This window comes from Doryrhamphus excisus, chromosome 1 (assembly GCF_030265055.1).
Source record: "Doryrhamphus excisus isolate RoL2022-K1 chromosome 1, RoL_Dexc_1.0, whole genome shotgun sequence".
NCBI lineage: Eukaryota > Metazoa > Chordata > Actinopteri > Syngnathiformes > Syngnathidae > Doryrhamphus > Doryrhamphus excisus.
Window position 1 is genome coordinate 303,972 of NC_080466.1, and position 25,301 is coordinate 329,272.

At 43.2% G+C, this 25,301-nt stretch overlaps 1 protein-coding gene across 4 annotated transcripts in view; it reads right to left on the reverse strand.

Moving 5' to 3' along the window:
• The window catches only part of LOC131122743 (endonuclease V-like), a 36,029-nt gene that overhangs the window by 5,153 nt on the left and 5,575 nt on the right, over positions 1-25,301 (reverse strand). For 2 of the 4 annotated variants that reach the window (XR_009128653.1, XR_009128651.1), the window contains 4 exons: positions 24,485-24,553; positions 24,231-24,359; positions 15,105-15,174; positions 14,915-15,008 (listed from right to left, as the gene is read on the reverse strand). Coding sequence is in view for 2 of the 4 variants with exons in the window: in XM_058065409.1 (XP_057921392.1) it covers positions 15,105-15,174; positions 24,231-24,359; positions 24,485-24,553 (268 nt within the window). In the remaining 2 variants the exon portion in view is untranslated. The remainder of the gene's footprint in view (positions 1-14,914; positions 15,009-15,104; positions 15,175-24,230; positions 24,360-24,484; positions 24,554-25,301) is intronic. The other 2 variants (XM_058065409.1, XM_058065408.1) reach the window with 1 other exon arrangement.

Sequence of the window (25,301 nt, forward strand, 5' to 3'; positions counted from 1 at the left end):
CGTGTACTTGTGTCAAACATAGTATGCGTGGGACATATTGCAAATTGCAACAATTTCATAAAAAGACGGGGGCACCACCTTGAAACATTATTATTATTATTATTATGTCATTATTAGTCCCGTATAGTTGCACTTTACAACATACAGAGTTATGATTAGCATCCAAATGAATAATACTGGCAATTGCCAAATATATGATGAATGAAATGAACACCATTTTGTAGGTCATCCTCAGGTAGAGATGTTGATCACCAAGGCAACAAAAAAGGAAGTCATGGATATTGGCAACAAATGTAAACATGGAAAAAAGGTTGCTAAGGTCTTGGTCATAGTATGAAGGAGAAGCCAAAGCCTGGAGACCATCCGTCTTTTGTCTTTAAAGTCTACTGTTGGGAATGTAGTAAAACACGTCAACGGACAAACATGTGGTACTCCAACACAGCACTGATGATCATGTCATGATGAATATACTCTATTCTCATTTCCATTCCTATTTTGCCAGCGTCCTGGTGTGCTCCATCCAAAAATACAGACTACGTAAGCCAGAGAAGATGATTATTAAACGTGGCCTCGTTCATGTGACAGCCTCTAACATATTTGGACGACCAAGATTTCCTTGAGGAAGGCTATTATTTCAAGACTAATGGTGACGGGTATTTTCTGAACGTAGTACACGGTACGATGGTGCTTCATGGCTCATGACTCAACTCATTAGCGTTCGGGATGCTAGTAGGCAATTATACTTTGTTTTTAATGAAATATGATGAAGCACGGACGAAAGACAGCGGTAATTACAAACAATGGATGTTTACACACTAATTCTAATGGAGAGTACAAAAATAATTCCCACTCTCTTGAGCTGGAGCATTACTCCAACATGCTGCTTAAGCCAACGTTACTTTACTCAATAAACTCGATTCTCTGCCATACTGTGTAATAAACGGCTTAACCCGTCCAAGAACTTTTATGACATGATGAGAGGTCCAAGTTAGCGTATCGTTTGACGAAGCTGCTCAGGAGGCGTGTAAAAGTAACGATACGTACGAGCAAAGCGTCCGCGTTCAGAAGTCGGGTGTGCAATTAACTCTTAGCTGTCAGAGCCTGAGAGTGAACGCCGGACTACACTGTTCTGCTTTCATGCTCCTGACACGCCAAGTCCATCACACACGTGAAACTATGATCCAGTACAGCAGTCTGAGGTTAGTCAGCGTCCGTCCATCCGTGCATTTTCTAGGCCTCTTATCCGATGAGACAGCGGCCATTAGTCTAATACACGGACAGGAGACAGGAACTACAGCGCTTCCTGTCTTATTAGCCACATAAGTTTGGAGAGCGATGACTTGTAGAAATTGATGGTTAGCATCATTCATCTGTTCCAGAAGGTCTGACTGAATCAGCACTCCAACCAAATACATTTTTCCCATAAGAAATAATATATATTTTTTCCATTTGTGCATGTATTACTGTAGTAATAGTAATAGTAGTAGAGTATTGTGGTTAAGAACATAGGTGAGCAAGGGATGCACATTTGAATGTCAGGGTTACTTCAGGTAAACGTGGTGCTTCGGTTAAATCAGCTATTGTCCTTAGGAAATGATGCTAAACACTTGGCATGAACGTGCTCAGCATGATGACAAACCCTCCAGCGGCATGCCCAATCAGCTGGCACATTTGTGCAACATTGTACGACCGATAGGACAAAGAAAGCACACATTTGAAGGCCTTTTATGACGTTGAAGCCGAGTGTGCATCACTCAACTTAAGCGGGTTCCACCGTATGTACACAAAGCAGACGTCAGCACATTTTCTGGAACAGTACACAAAGTTGTGAGATGCTTCACCATGCTGGTCGGCGTCAGGCATTACTGAGGTCCATAAGACGAGGACACACACACTAACACGGCCATAAACATGAGCAATATTCCCCTATTTTCTCTACCGCTGCAGACAGGAGAGCTATAGATCTTGGGGGGGGGGGGGGGGGGGCGTCACTGCCGATCATCTGCCTCACACTTCACTCTGCCAGCGAGATGAATGATGGTAATGATGGTAGAGGGGGTCAGTGAGAGAACCCAAGTGTGTGTGTCCCTTGGTTTGTCCTGAGGTCTACCAAAAGTTGCAAATGGATCAAGTTGAAGTTCTAAACAGACGGTCTGACGGTATTGAAGTTAACAACACTTCTAGTCTACAGCTCGAACCATCCACTCTTGAAAGTGAAAGAAATCTGCATTTGGGGGAATTTTGCCCATCATCACAATCCTTCCAAGAGTCCCTTGGATTACGATAACGATCTGTACGTCACTGGAAAGTTTCACAAAATGTTGCAATTATTTTGACTTTGTTTTTCAAAATAGAACTGAAAATAACTTCTGTGTTATATAATAAAATAATTAGGAACAGTTGGGACATATATGGCCCGCAGACGGTGGCGGGGCAAGGGTCCTTGGGGGCTCAAAGCAAGGCATTCATGGGGCCCCCACACAATCCATGCACATTGAAAATTTCATAATTGGTGTCCGATAAACAAACAAACCTCGCGTCTCGCACTGATTGACGCAGACAGCAGCGACTGCAGATGGCCGTGATAGGACAGTCCCCATGGGGGGCTTACTACATTGTTGTTTCATGATTACATCGTAAATGCCCAAAACCTGGTCTCTCAGGGGCCCCAGGAAAAGGCAGAGTTTGCCTGTTGGCATGCCCCCTATCCGCCCGCGGGCTGCAGTTTGCCAACGATGACATGCAGTAAAAGTATAAAGCACAGATGTTGGTGTATGCTGAAAAGATACGGGTCATTTCCACTCACTGTTTTGAAATGCTGAGCTCAGCTCTTGTGGGGCTTCACTGTCCACTAAACTGGCCCCCTTGGTTGATTCCAACATGGCCACCGACGAGCGTGGAATTCTAAAAACTGAGTAGTGAAAAGCCAGTCTGTCTCGTTGGCTCTCCTTATTTCCGCTTCAGAGCAGCTGCTCACCAACTATAACCAAGCACGACGCCCCCCCCCCCCCCCCCCCCCCCCCCCCAACCCCCCACCGCCACACACACACACACCCTGGACGGGATGATTGATGGCAAACATCCTGTGCAGGTAAGAGTAATTGATGGGGAAAAAGCAACGTGAGAGAAATGCCTCCATGACATTGAACAACAGAAAGACTTTTTCGGTTTTGTGATACTTGACGTTGGACAGCTGATACGAGGGGGGGGGGGGCATCCCTCCATTGAGTCCTGTCAGAAAAAAGAGAACTGCTCCGACAAGCGGTACAATCTATGCACCACCATCAATGTGTCCTGTGTGGAGCGTTGCAGGACCAGAACTCACGACGGGACCAAGCTGTTCTCCTCAATGACAATGGACAATTTTTACTTCATTCACTCATTCACTCATTCATTCATTCATTCATTCATTCATTCATTCATTCATTCACTCATTCACTCATTCATTCATTCACTCATTCATTCATTCATTCATTCATTCATTCACTCATTCATTCATTCATTCATTCATTCACTCATTTACTCATTCATTCATTTTCTACCGCTTATCCTCACAAGGGTCACAGGGGTGCTGGAGCCTATCCCAGCTGTCTTTGGGCGAGAGGCGGGGTACACCCTGGACTGGTGGCCAGCCAATCCCAGGGCACATATAGACAAACAACCATTCACACTCACATTCATACCTATGGACAATTTGGAGTGGCTAATTAACCTAGCATGTTTTTGGAATGTGGGAGGAAACCGGAGTACCCGGAGAAAAGCCACGCATGCACGGGGAGAACATGCAAACTCCACACAGAGATGGCCGAGGGTGGAATCGAACTACAGCTACAGGCGATAACCAGCACAGAAAGCTTTCTAGATCTTCCAGATTCTGCACCTCCATGATTGGTCACACTGCCAAGTGCTCCTGAGGACTTCCAGATACATAGGTCCGTATTTACCGAGTGCAGGCAAGGAAATCTGGATGGCATTGAAGTCAGTAGAACGCGATGTTAGGAAAAAACGTGATCATGCAGAGCCATCCTAAACTTTTTATGGCTCATTTCCAAATCAAAAATCTCATTATCTGATGCTTTGGCTTTGTTTAACATGAGAATATAATATTATAAATACATTTATAGGTCAGAAAAGTGGAAAAGCATAATAGGTTCTCTTCAATAAATGGAATATTTTCATAGTTATAGCATAGAAAATCTGCTTATGACCTTCTAAATAAGATTTGACTATACTATTACAGCCCTGTAGATATGATATTGTCAACAAAAAGAAATGTGGAAAAAATCCATTGTTGAAATCAAGCGTTCTGGTTTTTACAAACATATGCAGGCAACGAAGCTTTTAGTATTGAATCATCCAAAACACACAACAGTGACTGAATGAAGAAAAACCAGGATACCAGGATACCAGGATCCCAGGATCCCAGGATCCCAGGATACCAGGATCCCAGGATACCAGGATACCAGGATCCCAGGGTACCAGGATACCAGGATCCCAGGGTACCAGGATCCCAGGATCCCAGGATCCCAGGATCCCAGGATCCCAGGATCCCAGGATACCAGGATACCAGGATCCCAGGATACCAGGATCCCAGGATCCCAGGATACCAGAATACCAGGATCCCAGGATCCCAGGATACCAGGATCCCAGGATACCAGGATACCAGGATCCCAGGATACCAGGATCCCAGGATACCAGGATCCCAGGATACCAGGATACCAGGATCCCAGGATACCAGGATACCAGGATCCCAGGATCCCAGGATCCCAGGATCCCAGGATCCCAGGATCCCCCAACAAAGCCTGCTGCAAATGGCTCCATAAATACTGCAGCTGCTGGCTTGGACAGACTGAAAAGGCATTTGAGCAACATTAGAGTTTGAAGTCTCACATCAACATCATTGATTGACTGCTCATCTCATCAACAAATCACATTTCCCCGCCTGGAGTGCGATGGCGTATGAAGCATTGAGGCCGATGCTGCCTCTTTGGGAACGTAGCAGACAATACAGGCCTCCACTACTCATCTCATCTTCTCATCTACTCCGCACCAACAACCCATTCCAGCTTATGAAAGGCAGCAGTGGAGGCGTTCCAGGAGGCTGCGGTTCCTGGCCAACTGAGATGTTTGCATGCGTGAGAGGAGGAGGACGTTCCCAAAGAAAGGCATGAGCATGATGACAAATTGAAAGGAAATAATCAAGCAGCACTAATTCTGAATACTGGAAAGTGCAAGAGTCAAGCGTACAGGAATGCCGGCGGAGCGTCTGGAGGAGAAGCCTGGAATAGTAAATAAGCCGCACTTGGACTGCTGATGGGATGTCAGCACGCGGATGAGAGGTTGATGTTGCACATTAGCATGCCATCATCTCCGAGCTTGACACTGTGAGCTGCATTCAGTATTTCTGGAGCACACAGTGAAGTGTGGGGGTTTCAGACCACTACACATCCACTAAGACACGAACAATAAGCAACACACCTCAAGCTGTTTTACAACACAGCTGAGCTCCTCCATTTAGAAACTTCTATGCTAATTATTGCAAGGAAATCCAGTACATTTCCCTGTGTACGTATTGGAATACGGGCGTTACTCTGGTACATTTGTCCAAGAGTACAACAATTATGAAAGACCAAGACACTGCAGATTCATCCAAGTTTCTTTGTCAGCTTCCACAGCTTGGCGGCCATGTCACCCTGGCCTGACATTGGCCATCCATCAAGACACCGTGCGCATTGGGCATCACGCTTCTATTTTGTAGAAAATCTTTTTCAGCATAGAAAGGCTGACCTAGAGCAAAAGCAAAGTTAAGTTAAGTTAAGTCCCTGCATTTCATATTAAGCCAGCCTTTTACACTCTGGAGGTCAGTGCCAGTGTTGCCCTGCAGGAGGCCCGCATAACACCGCTGGCACTTTTTGGTTGGGTGGGTACGGGTCATGGATGGGCCTCAGGGGATGCTAGCGTGAGCGGAGCCAACCAAGCCCACCGGTGCGGTGGTCCCGTGCCAGTTGTTCTGCATCCTGCTTTGCGATGTCAAGTTTCTGAATGTGTTCCGTCATCATCATCATGTCCTTCCTACTGGTGTGCGACCTCCTGCTGTTCACGTCTGGGGGGCTCCAATAATGTGAAAACTGTATTTACAAGGTTGTTAATAGGTTTAACTACAAAATATTCCATTTAGGTAGTATACGAAAAAAGTATGAAGAAAAGTATTGCTGTGTTGAGTCACTCTAAATTGGTGATTGTTCTCATTAGCCACGTTTACATCAGGAGTTTTTCTCTTTTCCAATGGAATCTTTCCAAATGACCTTTCCCAAAACCATGGTATCCATGGAAAGCAATATTCCAATATCTTGTCTACATGTGCCGCTATAATCCAACAGAATAGTCAATGGGGCATGCCCGGTAAAACGTAAACATCAACATCACTTCCCCGAGTTTTTCTTCCACTTGTTGGAATAACTCCGTATTGCCAGTTTTTCCTTCGTCCAGTCTTGGAATTTAGTTTGGATGAAAAACAAACTTTCCTTAGCAGTCCAGTGCCGATTGCTGGCCTCCATTTTTAAAAGTGAAGAACGTCTGGAGCAACTTTCAATCAATCAGATTGGTTAAAGGAATATTCCACCCTTGGGAATCCCGTTATATATTCATTGGGATTGGCACTTTTCTTTGGGAATGAGGTGTATACAAAGGTTACATTCTTTCCGTTGGAGCAAATAAACCGAATGGAATTGGAATATTTGGGTCCATGTATACGTGGATATTAACAGCTTTGGTCTGATACTATGTCGCAACAACTAACTTCATTATTGCTAAAGTTATGAAGGTAAGTTGGTATCCTATGAAAGGCTTTCGATGTTTCTATGCTATCGTCCATCTTCTATGCTATCTTCTATCTTTTATGTTATCTTCTATCTTGGATGCTACCTGATTAGGTATGATAACACACGTCTCCAAGTTTTGCAAGATTCCGGTAGTGTGGATTCACACCAACATTTTGTTGTCATCTACTTTTGTTCTCTTTCTTCTTTTTATCCATTTTATTGTTATGAAATAAATATTGTTCTTCCAGTTTCTGCATTGAGGTTCAACTATCAGGCTTCAGGCGCCTCGTAACAAGAAAATCATGACCTATGTTGGATTGGTTTTAGCGTGTTAAATGATATTAATTCAATGTGAAGAATATCGATGTGGCACCTGGCAACCTTCCTTTTTTTCTATGGGGGCATCGTTGAAAAACCCTGACCTCCACACGTTGACAAAAGCTGTAGAAAAAAATATGCAAATATTGTTATTGTTGTAGAGAGAATATTTTTGATGAAGCGCTCGGATGACCTCTCATGTGCGCCTAATGAAGTGTCCAGCGAGTGTTTGGCCACAGTTGACGAGATCCAAGGTCAGGCCGGAGAGGCTTTGCAAAAAAACAAACAAGTACTATTCAATCGATCTCCGCACCTCAGTGTCCTTCCACTTGCTTCGATTCCCTGCTCTCCGGCGTAGGAGCCTCCGAACGCGGCAGCACGCCGCGCTAATCTATGGGATGACGCAACCTTCGCATCGCGGCCGCCTGGATACGTTCTTTACAGTCACGCAGCGGCCACAAATGACAGCCACAGAAATGATTGGGAGGTTAGTTGTCACACTTTTTGTTCTCCTGTTCTTCTTAGTGAGGTCGTGTTTGTTAGTCACATGACCTGTTCTTTCAAAAGGCCAAAAATATCCTTTGGGGCATCTTGCTTAATGAATATTCAACTGATGAAAGATTTAGCAGTGCCTTGACGTGTGCTTTTGCATCTTTATTTTCTCTTCATTCACTTCTCCATAATCCTGCACTTTCATCAAACTATAGAAATATTAGAACAATATACTATAGAACTATAGAACTATAGAACTATAGAAATATTAGAACTATATACTATAGAACTATAGAACTATAGAACTATAAAACTATAGAACTATAGAAATATTAGAACGATATACTATAGAACTATAGAACTATAGAACTATAGAAATATAGAAATATAGAACTATAGAAATATTAGAACGATATACTATAGAACTATAGAACTATAGAAATATTATATAACTATATATAACTATATATAACTATATATAACTATATATAACTATATACTATAGAACTATAGAAATATGTTGAAGAAACCGAAAGAAGGAGATCTTCTTTGGACTGTAAACCTGCTGGTACATGAATTAGGCATACTCCCCGTTCTCTCCTGCCACACCCAATATGGCGGTGAAGTTGATCTACGACTCAGCGCTCATTGCCGTCGCATCTGTGTCACCTGAGGAACTTGCATATGCCCCAGGTCCAACTCCCCAATCACTAAACACGGACGTGAGCCCAGCACGACTGACTGAACCTTTGAATGCTGGAAGGCCGTCAACATCGATGGCAGCAGCTTCTTACTCATCACATGACAACAACCACGTGAGGCTGTCATGCTAGCTTCATTGAATATCCTGACACTGAGTTTTAATGCAACAAATGAGTTTGTTGTTTTCCATCCATGTTGTTGCTTTTCTGATGAGTGCCGACGGCCACTTGGATTTATTTCTATTATTATAAATGGATTCTTTTTGTAGTTAGAGCATAGAAAACCCTGTTTATAACCTTCCCAATATGTTTTTCAACATTAGAGCCCTCGAGATAACACCCCTATATTACCCAAAGTAGTGTACATGATAATGGAAAATAAAACCTACAATATTAGACATAAATAAGATGTGATATGATCTCATGGAGAGTTCCTTCTTCTTGTCGTTTTACTTCCTGAATGCTACGTGTCATCTCAAAGTCTTTGATTGCATTGGATTTGTATTTTACTTCATTTAGGTCATTTGGATGCTTGATACTCCATTTACTCCATTTAAGTAAAAACGACATGAAATTAGCTTAAATATGCATATTTTGGACCAATAATAGCCATTTACAACCACAAAAGAGCATGTTTATGAATTCATATCTTATATTAGATATTATACCATGATAGATTAATGCCACATAATTCAAGGCGAGGGATTACTGTAGTTTCAAAATAGCATTGCAAAACGTGGGGGTGGAGGGATTGGGATTAAAAAGCTATATGTCTCACGAGCCCTCCGGGGCCTTGCCTGTATTTGACCACTTCCTCCTCCCGCCTGGCCGCCATTGTTGGCGCCGGGAGATTGCTCTTGTTGTGGCTGAGGAGCGCACGGGGAAAGGTGTTCCACAACAAGGTGGCCTTGATAAAAAACGAGGCGAGTGGTGGCAATTTATCAGTCTTTGAGTGGCGCGTGGCGACGCTCTGGCAGGGGGCAGCGAGGCAAAACACGCAACGCTGGGTTTTTCTGTACGAGGACAGGCATGATGAAATGGGTGGGATTTCTCCAACAGCAGGTGGAGGAGAAAAAAGAGACAGGAAACAATGGTGGACTTTACCCTGTGTTTCTTCTGCAAGCTTCTTCTCCCTCCGTGCATCATCTCCTTCCTTCTCAAACGCTCCTTAATGGTTGCTCTGAAACCTTCTCCCTTCACTTTGCATTTTGCATCTCAATTGGCATGGAAACAAGATGGCGGAATAACAAAAACTGGAATACAATACAAGCAGAAATGGGCACAGATGAAACACTTTCTTTCCACGTCTTTCCTTCCTTCTTTCATTGCCAACACTTGGAAACTTGCTGGTAATACAGTAATACCTGCAGTAATACAGTATGCCTTCAAATACCTCTGACACGCTGTACACCAAGAAGGCCTGTTAGAAGACAAAGTCATCAAAAACTACTTTAAAAACTGGAGAAGATCATTTATGTTGAAATCACGTGTGAATGCTGACGAGCTGAAGCTAATACTGCAATACTGTGTGTATCTAGTCAAGAAGAAATGCACAAATGAACCATGTAAGAAGACCAACAATCATCTAGCAAGTCATATCAATGAAATAAAATGATACGTTCATATAAGGCACACAGAACGTCATGCACTTTGCCGGGCTGCTCACATGAGGCATTCAGGTGCATTACGTCACTCTAGAGCTTTACAGCACTTACACCATGACAGCAAAACGGCCATCAGTGATGAGCTTCCAAAGCCATGATCATCCAAGGTCTATATTGACTCATTTCAAATGACTCCATCTGCTCCACAAAGATGTGCCAGTGAACGTGTTACTGCCAAATAATGGACAAGTCATAAAAAAACAAAAACAAAGAAGAAGAAGCACATTTACGTGAACATAATATGAGAACGTGGTGCCAGCTAACCGGGAAGACGTGATTTCACACACGGTGCACCAAACACCATGTACTCTTTTAAAAAGAGGACTTTACAAAATGTACGTTTCATAGCATATTGCATATATACAAGCACCTAAAAGACAGTTAAGTGCATTCATTCATTGGGTTATTTATCTGCAAAATGACCCCATTCCGTCCTCAAGAATGTGTAAAAAACCAATATTTCATTTAACGGTACGCAGGCAGGTGTGTTCCTTTAAACGAACGATGCTCCGTGGTCTACTGAGAAATATATTGTGAGCGTCTAAGTGGCCCATTGCAGGCTGACAACCAAAACAATGAAGTGCAAAGTGCTTTGCTGGCGACTCGGGGGAGTGCTGGGGACCCGTGTGATCCTGGTGTGGGAGTACTGGTGTGTACTGCTAAAGCAGGCTAGCTTTTAATCATGGCGCCAGATGAAGGGAAGACAAGCAAAGCTCATCATCCATCAATCATGGAACCATTCCCTTAGTATCTGACGGGATCATACGCTGGCAATCAAGAAGATTATGTTTGAAATATTGTGCTTCCATGACACTGCATCACTGCAGTTTGTGTTTAACCATGTTGCTGATTGCAAACATGTTGTGGAGTTTGATACTCAGCTCATTCAAGCAGGTGGAACATCATTTGGATCCCAGTAAGTTCTAAAGACGACTCCAAAAAACACATATTGGCCCAGAGTTCACGTAATCCAAATGAAGGCACCCCCATTACAGTTTATTTGTACCGATTACAGTACAAATGCTGTGAGTACATGCCACAAACACTAATTCTGCAACCTCAGAGTGAAGAATAACATACGGTATTTATCGCCGTAACAATTGGTTCTGCGATAAGGGAGTTAGGATTCAATAATAATAAACCAAGAAAAAACATAGAAAACCTTTCCAAATACAATTATTACCATTATTAGAGCCCTTTAGACATGAACTAGCACCCCTATAGTCACCTTTACGGTCATATTACCCAATATAGTAGATACAATCAGAGAAAATAAGCCATTAAGGCATGAATAAAACTTGTGCTTGTGTGCGTTTCATAAAATATCTCCGGTTCGTGTGGACAGGAGGTAACGTTGAGGATTCAGCCTTGCCCATCTCAAACACAACCAGCCGACCCGGTAGGCATCAAGATGCAGAGCTTTGGATCCAATGGTTACTGAGACGTTTGGTTGCCAAAGTATACATGCAGTAGTAGCCAAAGTTTGTAAAACTGCGTGCGATACAAAAGCATAAAGAACACGTTTGACCACGGTGGCCTATTTCCATAAGTCAAACAAGTCAAAGTCAGTAGTGATTAAAATGTCATCCGGCTGGATTACGGGGAATACTGACATTGGATTGCAGCGGACCAACAAGCGCTGCCCTTGTAGCATAATAACTTTTTAATGAAAGCGGCTACTCCCAACAGAGCTCACCGTTCCAACCTTGAACCGAATGCCCGCACAACATCTTCCATGACATTTTGGAAATGCTTTTGGAAAGGCCACTGAAATTTGTCTAACAGCGTGGAGTTGATTGGAACAATCTTCCCACTCGGAGACGCACACACACACACACACACACACACACACGCTGCAGTTGTTAAAAAAGACGAGTGCTGCTCTCTGACATCCCCTTCAATTGTTGAGCAAATGTCACGTATTTAGTTGTTAGCACAATTACTCTCACGGCAGAGCAAACGTCACAGCTTCCAAAACAAACTTGGAAATATGTCAGCTTGTGTTGCATGTTGCTTTCTGCCTTGAAGATATATTGATTTGTTTTGCTCCATTTCTTCATCTCTTCTCACGCTACCATGTCTTTCATTTGCCCCCCCCCCGGCCCCTCCACACAAAGTCAGAAAGAAAAGCAAATGTTCCAGACATCAAATAGCCAACAACAGAGTTATAGAAATACTGTATATTTACATTTTATTTTAAAGTCATTGGTTGAAATGACTTTTATTACATTTCAACAAATGTGTCTCCAACAGCATGCACCTTCTGTCCAAACACCATTTGGTGTGGTGATGACCCCAAGATGCAAAGACGGGTGCTTTAACACCAAAGACGTATTTATACGCGGTCGCTTGGTTCATATGCACGTCAAATTATACCTAAACGGGGCATCGTTTGGGGTTTTTTTCCAAAAGGTCTTATAGGCGTTTCCCATGACGTGTATTTTTTTTGGGTGTTCTTAGGTCTTTAGAATGCACACAAAGACGTGTGTTCATGTCTCACATAAGGATTGTGGATGAAGGACAGTTTTTTTTCTCTAAAGTGCCGTTTTCCTTTAAGGCCGAGAGAAACCTGCCACATCCCCGCCAAGTCAGCACAAAGCCTCTCAGCCTCTTTGTAGAAGGACTGAACCAACAGGAGGATCCACCACGTCAGGGAGCTTGTGAGAGGATGAGCGTGGACCAGAGTGGACATCCCATCATGTGTCCCAGTGGGGTGCCAAAAGGTACGGTCACAATGGCATAGTCACGGTTTTATTTCTTTGGAACATGCTTCACCAAGCTCCATTGAGGAACATCACATAGTTACACACGTACCATTCTACAAGACCTCCTCCGTGCCTCAGCAATCTGTGAAGCAATGTGTAAGAATTAAAGGCTCTTCTCATCATTTCAGCTCCATCTCTGGAGATGATTCTCCCTCCAAAGCCTCAAACCTGAATCATCTATTCCCTCACGTTCCCTCTGTCCTCCACACAAGCCGCCACCTGATTTAAACGTGCAGCAGCCACTAGAACACTTCCTGTACAACCAACATTTGCATTTGTGGCTCTTGTGACTCCAACGGGGGCTTTCCTCTTTGGGAAAGGAATAAACACTTGCTTTCACAGCTGAAGAAACACCTCCTGTAGACCAGACTGTACAACATGCTGCTGCTAAAAAGGCACTTCCAGTAAGAGGAGCTCAGCATGGGGCATCGTGCACTTTTATAGAAAGTCATCACCAGCTCCACGCCAACCTAAATTACCCCGAGAGCGCAGCAACAACTCGAAGTCACGAAGTCACAAAAGACCCCACAACATAATCGAAATCACAAAAAGAACATTAATGCTTGCTTCAATTTTGCCAAAATACGTCTTGATGATCACCAAGACCTTTGGAAAATACTGTGTGGTCTGACGAGACTAAAGTTGAACTTTTTGGAAGGTGTGTGTCCTATTAATTATTATTATTACTGGTGTAGTAGAAGTAACGCCGCATTTCATAAAAGAACCTCACACCAACAGTAAAATATGGTGGTGGTAGTGTGATGGTCTGTGGCCGTTTTGCTGCTTCAGGACCTGGAAGACTTGCTGTGATGAACAGAACCATGAATCCTGCTGTCTACAAAAAAACCTGAAGGAGAACGTCCGGCCATCTTTTGGTGACCTCAAGATGAAACCAGCTTGGGTTCTACAGCAGGACAATGATCCACATCACACCAGCAAGTCCACTAAGGTTCATTTAAAAACTGCATTTTGTGTTCAGGTGTGTTGACATTGACTAATATTTCAATTTGGTAGATGATCTGAAGCATTTAAGTGTGACAAACATGCAAAATAATAATAATAATAATAATAATAATAATAATAATAATAATAATAATAATAATAATAATAATAATAATAATAATAATAATAATAATAATAATAATAATAATAATAATAATAATAAGGGGGCAAAAAGGTTTGACCCCATTGTATACGTGGGGTTTAAAGTCTATGATTCCCTTACAAAGATCCCGCTCTCGGTCACTTGAGCAACTCTGTTTATAATGAACTCTTCTGGAGTTCACACACTTAAAGAGCTAAATAAACTTCTGTCGATGATTCAAACATATCAAATGAGTTTTTGTCACCTTAGGTCTTCAAAGCAAATGCCAACTTTGAGGAGAATAATTACGCTGGTCAATAAAGCTGACTTTGCTCATTTATTTCAGTCACATGTGGCATTAACCTTCTCTGTGCTGCCCAGGGAATTGTTCAATGCCGATGTACACATAGCCTCGCAACTTGAAGAATGTCCGCTAAAGTCGGAAAAGCAGAGACAATTTAAACCACAAAGCACTTCCATGGACAAATGTTGAAACCGAGTCCAGCATACGTCGTTTAAGTGGAGCCTCAGTTAATGTACGTCAAAATGTAGCCCCGGTTTGGGTACATTGACGGTTGCTCATGTTATTAATAAATTACGTGAGTCCAATTGTATTCATAACCTATTGGTATCACAAAACATCACTGTTAGCATCACTGTTAGCATCGGGTCTGCATGGAAACCAGAACCCAAACGCCAGTTTATGACGCCATCAGCGGTCGACTGAGTTAGTCTCTGCTCTTCTTTTTCATCAAATGCTGCAATGCTTCAAAAATGCTGTTAGAGGAGGTGAGAATACAGGAAGTACCACACAGAAAGGTGGTGTCCTGGATCTCATTGATCTCATTGATCTCATTGATCAGCCATCAACGATCAAGTCTTCAATCAAGGTAAATGTGAAGTCAAATGTTTACTTATTTCTTTCATTCATTATTTAGACACAAAACTCAATTGTTTTCTGAAGGTCACCTATCAACAAATATTCTGTGTTCATCTCATTGGATGAACTGGATTTGTATTATTTCCGATGGAAAAAATGGATTCTGTCATAATAGGTTTCAGCTCTGACCTTCTGGAACGGATTACTGACGCCAACGGAGATTCCATGGTATTGGCGATACGTCTTTCACAAGCCAAATGGTCCAGGGTTTAAGAGGTTAAAGCTATTTTGAGGGAAATGATCTCGATGTGATTGTATGCCAAAGAACCGTGTAAGTGTTAAAAACACATACTATATATATATATATACTGTCACCCACCTGATCCTGTACTTCCTGTCTGTGCAGCAGGGAAGTGAGCGCGGAGGTATTCTCTGGAGCGACAGTCGGCCTGAGAAGGAAGAAAAGACGAGAGTGGGGAGGGAGAACGTTAGAATGGGAGATGAGGAAAGGAAGACATCAGTCATACGTTGAGATGCAATCTGAGGTACGCAGCAACGTCCTGACATGGTGAACACGTATCGGATGTTTGAAATGGAAATGAGGCGGCCATGATGCTGACTTTACACACAACAAACAAAGAGCGGCCTTTGCTGCCAAACCTGCCAACCATAAATCACACCATCGCCAGCAGATGTTGGTTAGTCCAACCAGGCTCAGCATTTCTCATCTAAACACGGCTAAGTCCTACTTGTGGCCCAATGTTAAACATATTGGTCACCTCCTTGATGTTGACTAATTGATCAATCACACACTGTGTACTTAACATTGTGGAATTTGCATCCATTCCACGTGAATACACCGTTTGCCAGTTTCAGTAACAATTCCATAGAAACAGTCGTAAAGAATTGGCGGAATTTTACTGTTCACACTGACGTGACAAAAACACACACGGGCCACATATGAGCAAAATGATTGGAATTGGTGGTTGCCATTCATTGTCCATAGGTATGAATGTGAGTGGGAATGGTGGACCCCGCCTCTCGCCCAAAGACAGCTGGGATAGGCTCCAGCACCCCCGCGACCCTCGTCAATCACTCAATCACTGACATTTTTTCAGTTGTCCATAAAGCTGGGCTACCTTTACTGCTTCACCATGACGCTATGCTATGTTGAGCTAAGTACCGTACAAGATTAAGAAGGAAAGGGACGGGAATTTTGCCTACGGCAGTTCATGGACAACTCCAATCCGAGGACTGTTAGCCATCCATGTGAGCCACTTCACTGATACGTTTTAGCTTTTGCCAACATCTGTGATCACGGTTATGCAAGTCTCGGCTTCTGATGCGGTAAAGGTCGGATATATGTTCACACTGCAGTACATCGGGTGCATATGGGATTTATTTTACAAATTTCCCCACTGAGGGACGAATAAAGGCATATCTTAATCTTAATCTCTTATATCCGCTTATGAATGAGGCCTTGGTTGCGTTTGACAAAAACATCAGACGTGAAAAATCAGATACAGAACCACATTAACAAAAGACATGGATTTGACCTAAAGCGTGGACGGAGACACCCGGAGACGGAGACACCCGTCCCGTGTATTTCACAGTACACAGCGCTGGCTTTACCTCTTCACAATCAAGCTATGGCATAATAAGTGTAATAATACGTGTAATGATAAGTGTAATAATAAGTCTAATAATAAGTGTAATAATAAGTGTAATAAGTGTAATGATAAGTGTAATAATAAGTGTAATAATAAGTGTAATAATAAGTCTAATAATAAGTGTAATAATAAGTGTAATAATAAGTGTAATAATAAGTGTAATAATAAGTGTAATAATAAGTGTAATAATAAGTGTAATAATAAGTGTAATAAGTGTAAGAGTATTTGAATGTTAATCACACACAAAGCGACAGCCCTAATGTTCCAATATCCATAATCCTACCTCTATCATTTAAACTTAAACCCTGCATACCACTCCATCTCTCTCTCTCTCTTTCTCTCTCTCTCTCTCTCTCTCTCTCTCTCTCACTCGCCCCAAACTTTGGATCAAGGCCAATTTTACATTTGAATATCTTTAATCATTAGTTTGTCTTTCATGTTTGATTGGAATAGTAAAATGTTGTGCTTCCTCCCGACTCCCCCATGAAGCCCAGAGTCCAGAGTCCAGAGTCCAGAGTCCAGAGTCCAGAGTCCAGAGTCCAGAGTCCAGAGTCCAGAGTCCAGTGGCTGCAGCATGAGAATGTCAGCCAGCCATATATTAACATTTAGACCGTCTGAGGGCCCAAAGGAGGGCTAGGATTTAAACCAATCCTTTCGCTTTTGGTACGTTCCAAAGAGTTCCACTAGTCAGATGGAACATCTGGCAACAACTGAGCAATGCTGTCAATCTTCATGGGTATTTTCACCTGTCAGTCATGACTGTGTACATGTCTCTTCATGGCTTTATTTCCTGTAAATTGAACCTTTTAAAACCAGCAGAACCCCAGTACTGGTTTGATGAAAATAAAGAGATTCCACCGGATCATCACCGATTCTTCCAGCTGGTAGAGAAACAAAGTTCAAATCCTTGAAAGGTGGGCTGAGCGCTTCCGTTCTGTCCTGAACGCAACACCATCCAACCAGGAGGTCAGTTCTCTTTCCAAACCGCCCACATTCAGGAGGAACAATACTGAAATGGTAAAGCACCCTGGGCCTGATGTTCTACCATCAGAACCATCACATCTGCTGGTCCTGTTTTGGGGGAAAATCCAATGTGGAAGCAGGAATTCCCACAGGGATTCAAAGATGCATCCATTATCCATCTCCAGGAAAGAAAAGGCAAATGACAATCCTCACATAATCACAGAAGAATTTCTCTGATGGAACAAGAATCCTCCTGAACCCGCCTCTCCTGTCACCCCAAACAAGGTCTCCTTCCAGAAGGTCAGTCTGGTTTCAGACATGATCATTGGAGTGCTGACGTCGTTTGTAGATCCAACCATTGATTATGGAAGATTATGGTGAAATTTGGCTTCCCCGAAAAGAGAAAGCACACGGGAAGGATGACACAGCCGAGCAATGTGGAAGTGAAAGCTGTCAGAAGACAGGAACTATAATTAAAAATGTATCCGGAGAGGGGAAAACGCTCTTACTGTTTGTCTCAGGTAGCTGGAAGAGTCCCATTACCAGTGGATGTCTTCCCATCAGCGTGTGCGCTTGTGGGGGGGGTGAGGAGTTTCATTGATTTCCACAAAGAGATAATGACCAGCGACTAACGAGGAGCAACAACCTGAGTACGTATACGTGCTACTTAGTCACTGAGCTGGGATTTGATCATCTAAGAGGCCTACTTGGCACAAAGATTGGCAGTAGGAAGAAGGAAAGCTGCCCTTATGTATTCATCACCGGTGCTGTGTGCAATGAAGCCGTATATACTATAATATACTATAATATACCATAATATACTATAATATACTATACTATAATATACTATAATATACTATAGTATAATATACTATAATATACTATACTATAATCTACTATAATATACTATAATATACTATAATATACTAGTATAATATACTATAATATACTATAATATACTATAATGTACTATAATATACTATAATATACTATAAGCCATCACCGTGGGCTGTTTGGATGAGCTAAACTCTCCTCATGCCGATTATACTTAGTGAAGATCAAAAGCCAAAAGTGATTCAAAAAGGATAATGCGACATATTTGCAAAAGGAGGCAGGTCCTTAGAGTCCATTGGACCCTGCTGGAGTAAAACATGTTGAATCTGGCTGTGATGTAACAGTTTTCACCAAAACCTTTATGAGAGCAGGAGTTGAGTTTTATGGACATTTTAGTTGGCCAACAATTGCCAAATACCACAAGATTTACCCTGAACTCCTTAAGGCTCAGGATGTCACTGGTTTCTACAATATTGCAGTATCCGCAGGGAGCGGTACCTCTGGAATGGCAGATTGGAGGTGTTGGTCCCACCCCCCTTTTTTTTTAGAACGGTGACCATGGAGACCCCTCCTGAGTCGCAGTTTGTCCAGTTTGGTGGAATATCATGGAAACACTGGCCCAGCACTTCACAATGTGGACTTTGGGGGACACCGTGGGAAAGGGGCTGACTCGGGTTCATACCTTCTCTTTTTCCAAAGGTTCAAATAAAAATAAAAGTTCAAAAAGATGGCTTGTGATTATTGATTATTGATTATTGATTATTGATATTGCGTGACTATCCTCTACTTCCGATGACTTTCTCCTGGGGTTTATGGCTAAAACAACATTGGGCAGAGTGTGAGGATAGAGGAGCAGAAGAGATTCCCCCATCAACCTTCACTACTGGGTTGTACCATGATGTGGTCCTTCATCCTTACTCTCTTGCAGCCCCCCCCCCCCCCCCCCCCCAAGTTTATCCAGAAGCAAAAGTGAGAAAGAGACCATGCTATCTATTTCCACTCCTGTCTACGAGAGCGCAGGCAGATCCATTCCCGCTCAGACATTAAGGACATGGAAATAATCAGAGACATAACTTGCATCCTTTTATGGAACACTGGCCATTGCACCAGACAAAAACTGTGGATACACAAAAGTCATACATGAAATCTCCCCAAAACAGGCACCATTTGAAGGCTGGAAGTTGTGAGCTTAAATCAACTCCTTGACGTTTGCTTAAGAACAATTGGATCCCAAAGACCGCCACTTCTACTGTGTTGCTGCAGTCGGCCATGTTGATCTGCTGCTGAATGGGATTTGAGTCCGTTCTGGCACATACCACGAAGGTTTCTCTTGAAAGATGAAAAGGAATTTCACCTTCCAATGACCCAAAATACTGTGCCTCAGCAGAAGATGGATGCTTTGGAATGGCCCAGACCTGACCCTGCATCAAAACCTGAATGCTTTTGATGAGGTTGTGTTCAGGTGCCCTAAAATAAATGTTGATGCATCGTTTTGATTCCCACATCAAAAGACTGAGTGCTGTTCACTCATTTATTCAGGGCGTAGAGTCCAGACAACCATTCACACTCATGGCCGATAAAGTTAATATGTGTTCATTTGTTCGTTATTAGAGGATACCATATATTAGGTCCAATTATTTACCCCAGTCATGGGGTAAAATGACTGTACATGACAAGGTTTTTCATCTGGTGGTTTCAGCTTCCTGCTGATCCAAGTGTTTGCCAGCATATAAATAAGGGTTCTACTATTGCCAGACAAAACCACAATGCAGGTTTCTGTCACGTAACACTTATCAGTCCTAAGCTACTGAATCTAAGCAGCTCAGCCCGGTCATGTTTTACGTGCAACTGAGGAACCAATGGGAGCGTTGCTAGGAACTCATTTTGCTGTACTTCATTGAGTCTTGTGACAAACCGTTAGACCATAACACAGGACAGGGAGTATTTTGACAATACGTGCTATGACCACTGGTCTTCTCATGTTTCGTGGTTACAAACGCAGCCCTATCAATTATTAATACGGTCGTCCCTTGCCCGCCTACACGCTTCCATTTCCGTGGCTTCACTCGATCACGTTTAAAAAAAAACATATCAATTCATAAATCCTGCTGTTTTGTGGTTGAATGCAGCCTATTAGTTCAAAAATATGCATATTGAAGCAGAATTTACATACTTTTAGCTCAAATTAAAAATGGCTGAATGAATTTTGTTTCTTTGAGCTTTTTTCCTGATGACGGAGTCGCCACAGTGAATCTTTCTGATCTGATTCTGATTTTTGGCTTGAGCTCTTTATATTCCCAATGCCGAATCCGAGACGTCCGCCTTCAAAGTCCAGAACAATAATTACACCATGCTGGGCCCAAAAATGGCTGAATGAAGTCAAGTACAAATATAAGCCATTTAAAGAAGATGCATTCAAAGATGTTGGGATTTGTAGTATTCTACACTGGTCACTAGGTGTCAGTAATGTTACTGTAATGTTCATTGAGACGCACAATAGTATATGTATGTATATATGTCTCACATTATATCTACTATACTGGGTAATAATCATGTAAAGGTGACTATAGGGGTGTTATTTCATGTCCAGAGGGCTCTAATAGTGTTAAAATCCATACAGAGAAGGTAGTAAATGTGTTTTCTATGCCCTAGATACATACAACATTTTTCCCTTCTCCTCCCTTATCGCTGATCTTCCCTGCTTTGCTTGCTTCTTATGTCTTCGTATGTCTTGTTTAGTCCCGTCTTGTACTTTTTTAAGAGCCTCTCGCTGCACAAAAACCTAAATCATGGAATTGATTGACTGGTCTCTACACGCACTTGACACGATCTTCTCGACGAGAAGCTCAGGTTCGGGTGAGCCTGTCTGCCCTGGCGGAACATTCACTGCAGGGTACGTGATGGACAGCTGGGGGAAGTGGAAGGTCACGTGACCAGGGAGATTCTGGGGGTGGGCCGGTCTACTGGAATGTGGCTGCCCAAACTAACCCAAACAATATTCCTAATCTGGATTTCGGCATTTTGAAAACAACTTCTTCCAAGAGATTGCTGCAGCGGGATGCTCTGACCCTCCATTGTTTCTTCACGGACACCTGTTGTTTCTCTTCTCTGGGCCCACCACGGACGTCTCCATGGCAACTGCTGTTTATTGCAATGACACCCTCAAACTCCAAGATTGGGCACCTGGCAGGGGAAACGTCGCAGGCCAAGCACTCATGCACCCAAGTCACACATACGCATTGCACTCACCCCCCCCCCCCCCCCCCCCACCCACCAATCCAACGCCTTCGTCGCTATGTCCCTCCCCTTCTTCCCCCCCTTCATCGCCCCATCATCCTGTCCTGCCCCCCCTTGTCTGACTTCATGGTATGTTGTATATGTATGGACGGATGATTGCACTATTTGACTAAAAGGCTCATCAACATATCATTTTAAATGAGATTTAAGATTTAAGATATGCCTTTATTCGTCCCTCAGTGGGGAAATTTGTAAATAAGGTAACCTGCTTGCAGGAACCAATTAACCACAGTGAACAAGTGATTACTGTATGCTCCAAAAAGAGAAAGAAAACTTGTTATTGATGCGAGTCACGACACTGACAAACAACATCACTTTTGTTCTTTTCAGTTAACTTTTTCCCTTCATGAGGTCTCCCATGTGTGAAAGGCACTTCGGAAGGGAATGCGTTAAAGAAAAGTCAAATAAACGTGAAAGACTTTGCAAAAGGGAGAAACGCCGCTCAACATGGCCGCTCAACGTTCAACATGGCCGCTCAACATGGCCGCTCTACGCCCATCATTAAGGATGAAGATGGTTTCAGATCTTTGAACATGCGTAAGAATCCTATGAAATAACCTGACAACTGAGCAGCGTAGTGGTCTCATTATTGAGACTTGCTCCTCCAAATAAGCCTGTCTCTCCCTCCATTGCAACGCCCCTTCCAGTGTGCAAGACCCCACAGGGTAAAGCCTTTTTCATTCAATTCTAACATTGAATCCTGTTTGATGTCATGTGTGTTTTCTGTGTACATCGTGTGCTCATTTAAGTATCAATTCCGGATAAGTTGCAACTTACACTAAAACTAAACTTCCATGGAGACCGAGGACCCCTTGAATCCAAAGGGATAAACAATATTTGCACAGAAAGCCCAAACGTGGGGCACTGTCCACATTTGATGCAAGCGCTGCTGCCACTGCCCAAGACCCCTCCCCCCGCTCTCCCACAAGCCCACGACCATGCCCACACTGTGATGAAATAAAGCGCATACGTGCCTCTGCTGCTGCAACCCATTTGAATAGTGTGTGCATGCATGCGTGTCCACAGTATGGGAACACGGGATGGGAACACAGCACAGCCTAGTGGATGCAAAGAAAAATGGAAGAAGAAGTTCAGCACAACCCCAACATGTTCTGCTTCCAAGCTGAAAGCGTGGGTGTTGCAATAAGACCCTACGCTGTCAAAGCAATATCTCTTTCGGGGCTTCCCATGAGAGCTATAAAACTAACAGATCCTGTTGGGTCATCAGGAGAGGAGTATTTCTGGCAATACACGGCAGAGATGAGCAACACAGGAGAGAAATGGGCAATTCAAAACAATAACACTCCTACCACCGCCATGTGATATCAAACATCTGCATCTGATGGACATAAAATGTTGGCAACAATGAAAGCATATGTTTTTGTTCTACTTGCTAGCCTTCGGTGATGTCATCACATGAAGCAATCATCTCCCCATCTAGGAAGCCAACGTGAAAGTGTCTGTCACGGTTGGGTATTTGGTATTGCAATGCTAGTACTTCAAACGTACTCCATCCTGCCTTCTTCCTGCCCAGAGCATGCAAGCCACAGCCCACTCCCATGATACTCCCACGATACTCCCATGATACTCCCATGATACTCCCATGATACTCCCATGATACTCCCATGATACTCCCATCATACTCCCATCATACTCCCATCATACTCCCATGATACTCCCATGATACTCCCACGATACTCCCACGATACTCCCACGATACTCCCACGATACTCCCATGATACTCCCATCATACTCCCATCATACTCCCATCATACTCCCACGATACTCCCACGATACTCCCATGATACTCCCATCATACTCCCATCATACTCCCATGATACTCCCATGATACTCCCACAATACTCCCATGATACTCCCATGATACTCCCATCATACTCCCATGATACTCCCATGATACTCCCATCATACTCCCATCATACTCCCATGATACTCCCACGATACTCCCACGATACTCCCACGATACTCCCACGATACTCCCACGATACTCCCACGATACTCCCACGATACTCCCGTGATACTCCCATGATACTCCCATGTGAGGAAAAGCTTCTCTGTCATTCTCAGTTTACCTCGTCATTGGGATGAATATACGACAGTACATACGTTAGTGCAATCCGTTCAACCACTACTGGTAACATATGCTAAGCTGCTGCTGGGGGGGTTATATTGTATTCTTGGGGTGGGAAAACACTAGCTGTGTCAATTCCCACATTGAGAAGTACAGCGAAGTAACCACCTCAATCACCGGCATCTTAGCCAAATAGAGGAAGGGGAGGGGCTACCTTGAGTGATTACAATTCACAAAGGAAAGAAGAGGAAGCAGATAAATATTTCAATCGTCACTTCCGCTAAGTGCACATCGGCAGGAATGGATTTGGAACAGCGCTATACTGTCAATGAAGAAAATAGGTAACGAGTTTGCAGGACCGTTGATGGCTTTGGTTGGCCCGGGACAAAACCATCAAACCATTGAGTGAGTTTTGGCATGTAAATATGCCACATTGTCTCCCCAAATCAACACATTTTGAAATGAAACGGAATGAATAAGCTCAAAGTCAGCTGGGATAGGCTCCAGCATACCCCTTTGACCCTCATGAGGATAAGCGGCATAGAAAATGGATGAACGGATGTTGCGATGCGTCCCATTAAGGTGACTCCTTTGAAGACCGATGTTGACCAAACATGTACGTATGTAACTTTATTAATTATCATTTTGTTACCTGTCTGATTGGCTCTGGGACTCGAAAGCAACAGCAGGAGTGTGTGAGGCGCACAGCTGTCTCCAGGCTGATCATGTGACCAACTGACACATACACCGGCTTGGTGCTCTTGTCCGAACTCCGCAGTGCCTGCACAAACACAAACGCTACTTTGCTGTAATCCCACCTTTTACATTTTCACGCTGGTGGCGCGTGAAAGAGCTTAAAAACTTCACAGTTTTAGTATTGGTCTGTGCATTGATCCCGTATCCCACCTTCCCAAGCACTTTGCCGGAGGTGGCTATGAGTGGAAAGCTGTCTCCTCCTTTCTGCAGGGTTGCTATCTACAGAAGCAAAGAACATACATCTACATCAGAAACACAAAAGCATAAAACACAGTCTCTCTAGGATTTACAATACATTACAATAGCAAATGATGAGATACTCTATCATAATCACTTTGGTTATGGTGTGTTTGGGAATGGGGAATATGAACAACACCATCCCTCCATCCAACATGAAGGTGGAAACATTCTGCTTTAAAGATGTTGCTCCTGAGATGCGGGTACCAACTACAAAACAAAACGTCTGACCTTCATGCTTACCAACAATCGTTTCTCTACCAATTGCTACCACACCTTTTGTATTGGGATTGACAATAACAGTAAATATTAGGAAGATGCATACGTCCAATCTACGCCCAGCAGAGGCTACGGGATTCTTCCACTTCCTGTTACTGCGTTATTGGCTCGTTTTATCTGGTGGTCGCCACCCTCGGCCATCTCTGTATATGTTCTCCCCGTGCATGCGTGGCTTTTCTCCGGGTACTCCGGTTTCCTCCCACATTCCAAAAACATGCTAGGTTAATTAGCCACTCCAAATTGTCCATAGGTATGAATGTGAGTGTGAATGGTTGTTTGTCTATATGTGCCCTGTTGATGAAGTTTCTTGCTGTCCTCAACAGGTCATTGAGGCTCCATTAGCATATTCAAGAAACCCAATTTCAACGTTCCCACACGTTCTAGTAGTGGTTCCGCTTCATCGGTATGCAACGTGAATGAGTTGGGCTGGAGAACAGCTGACACGCCTTCA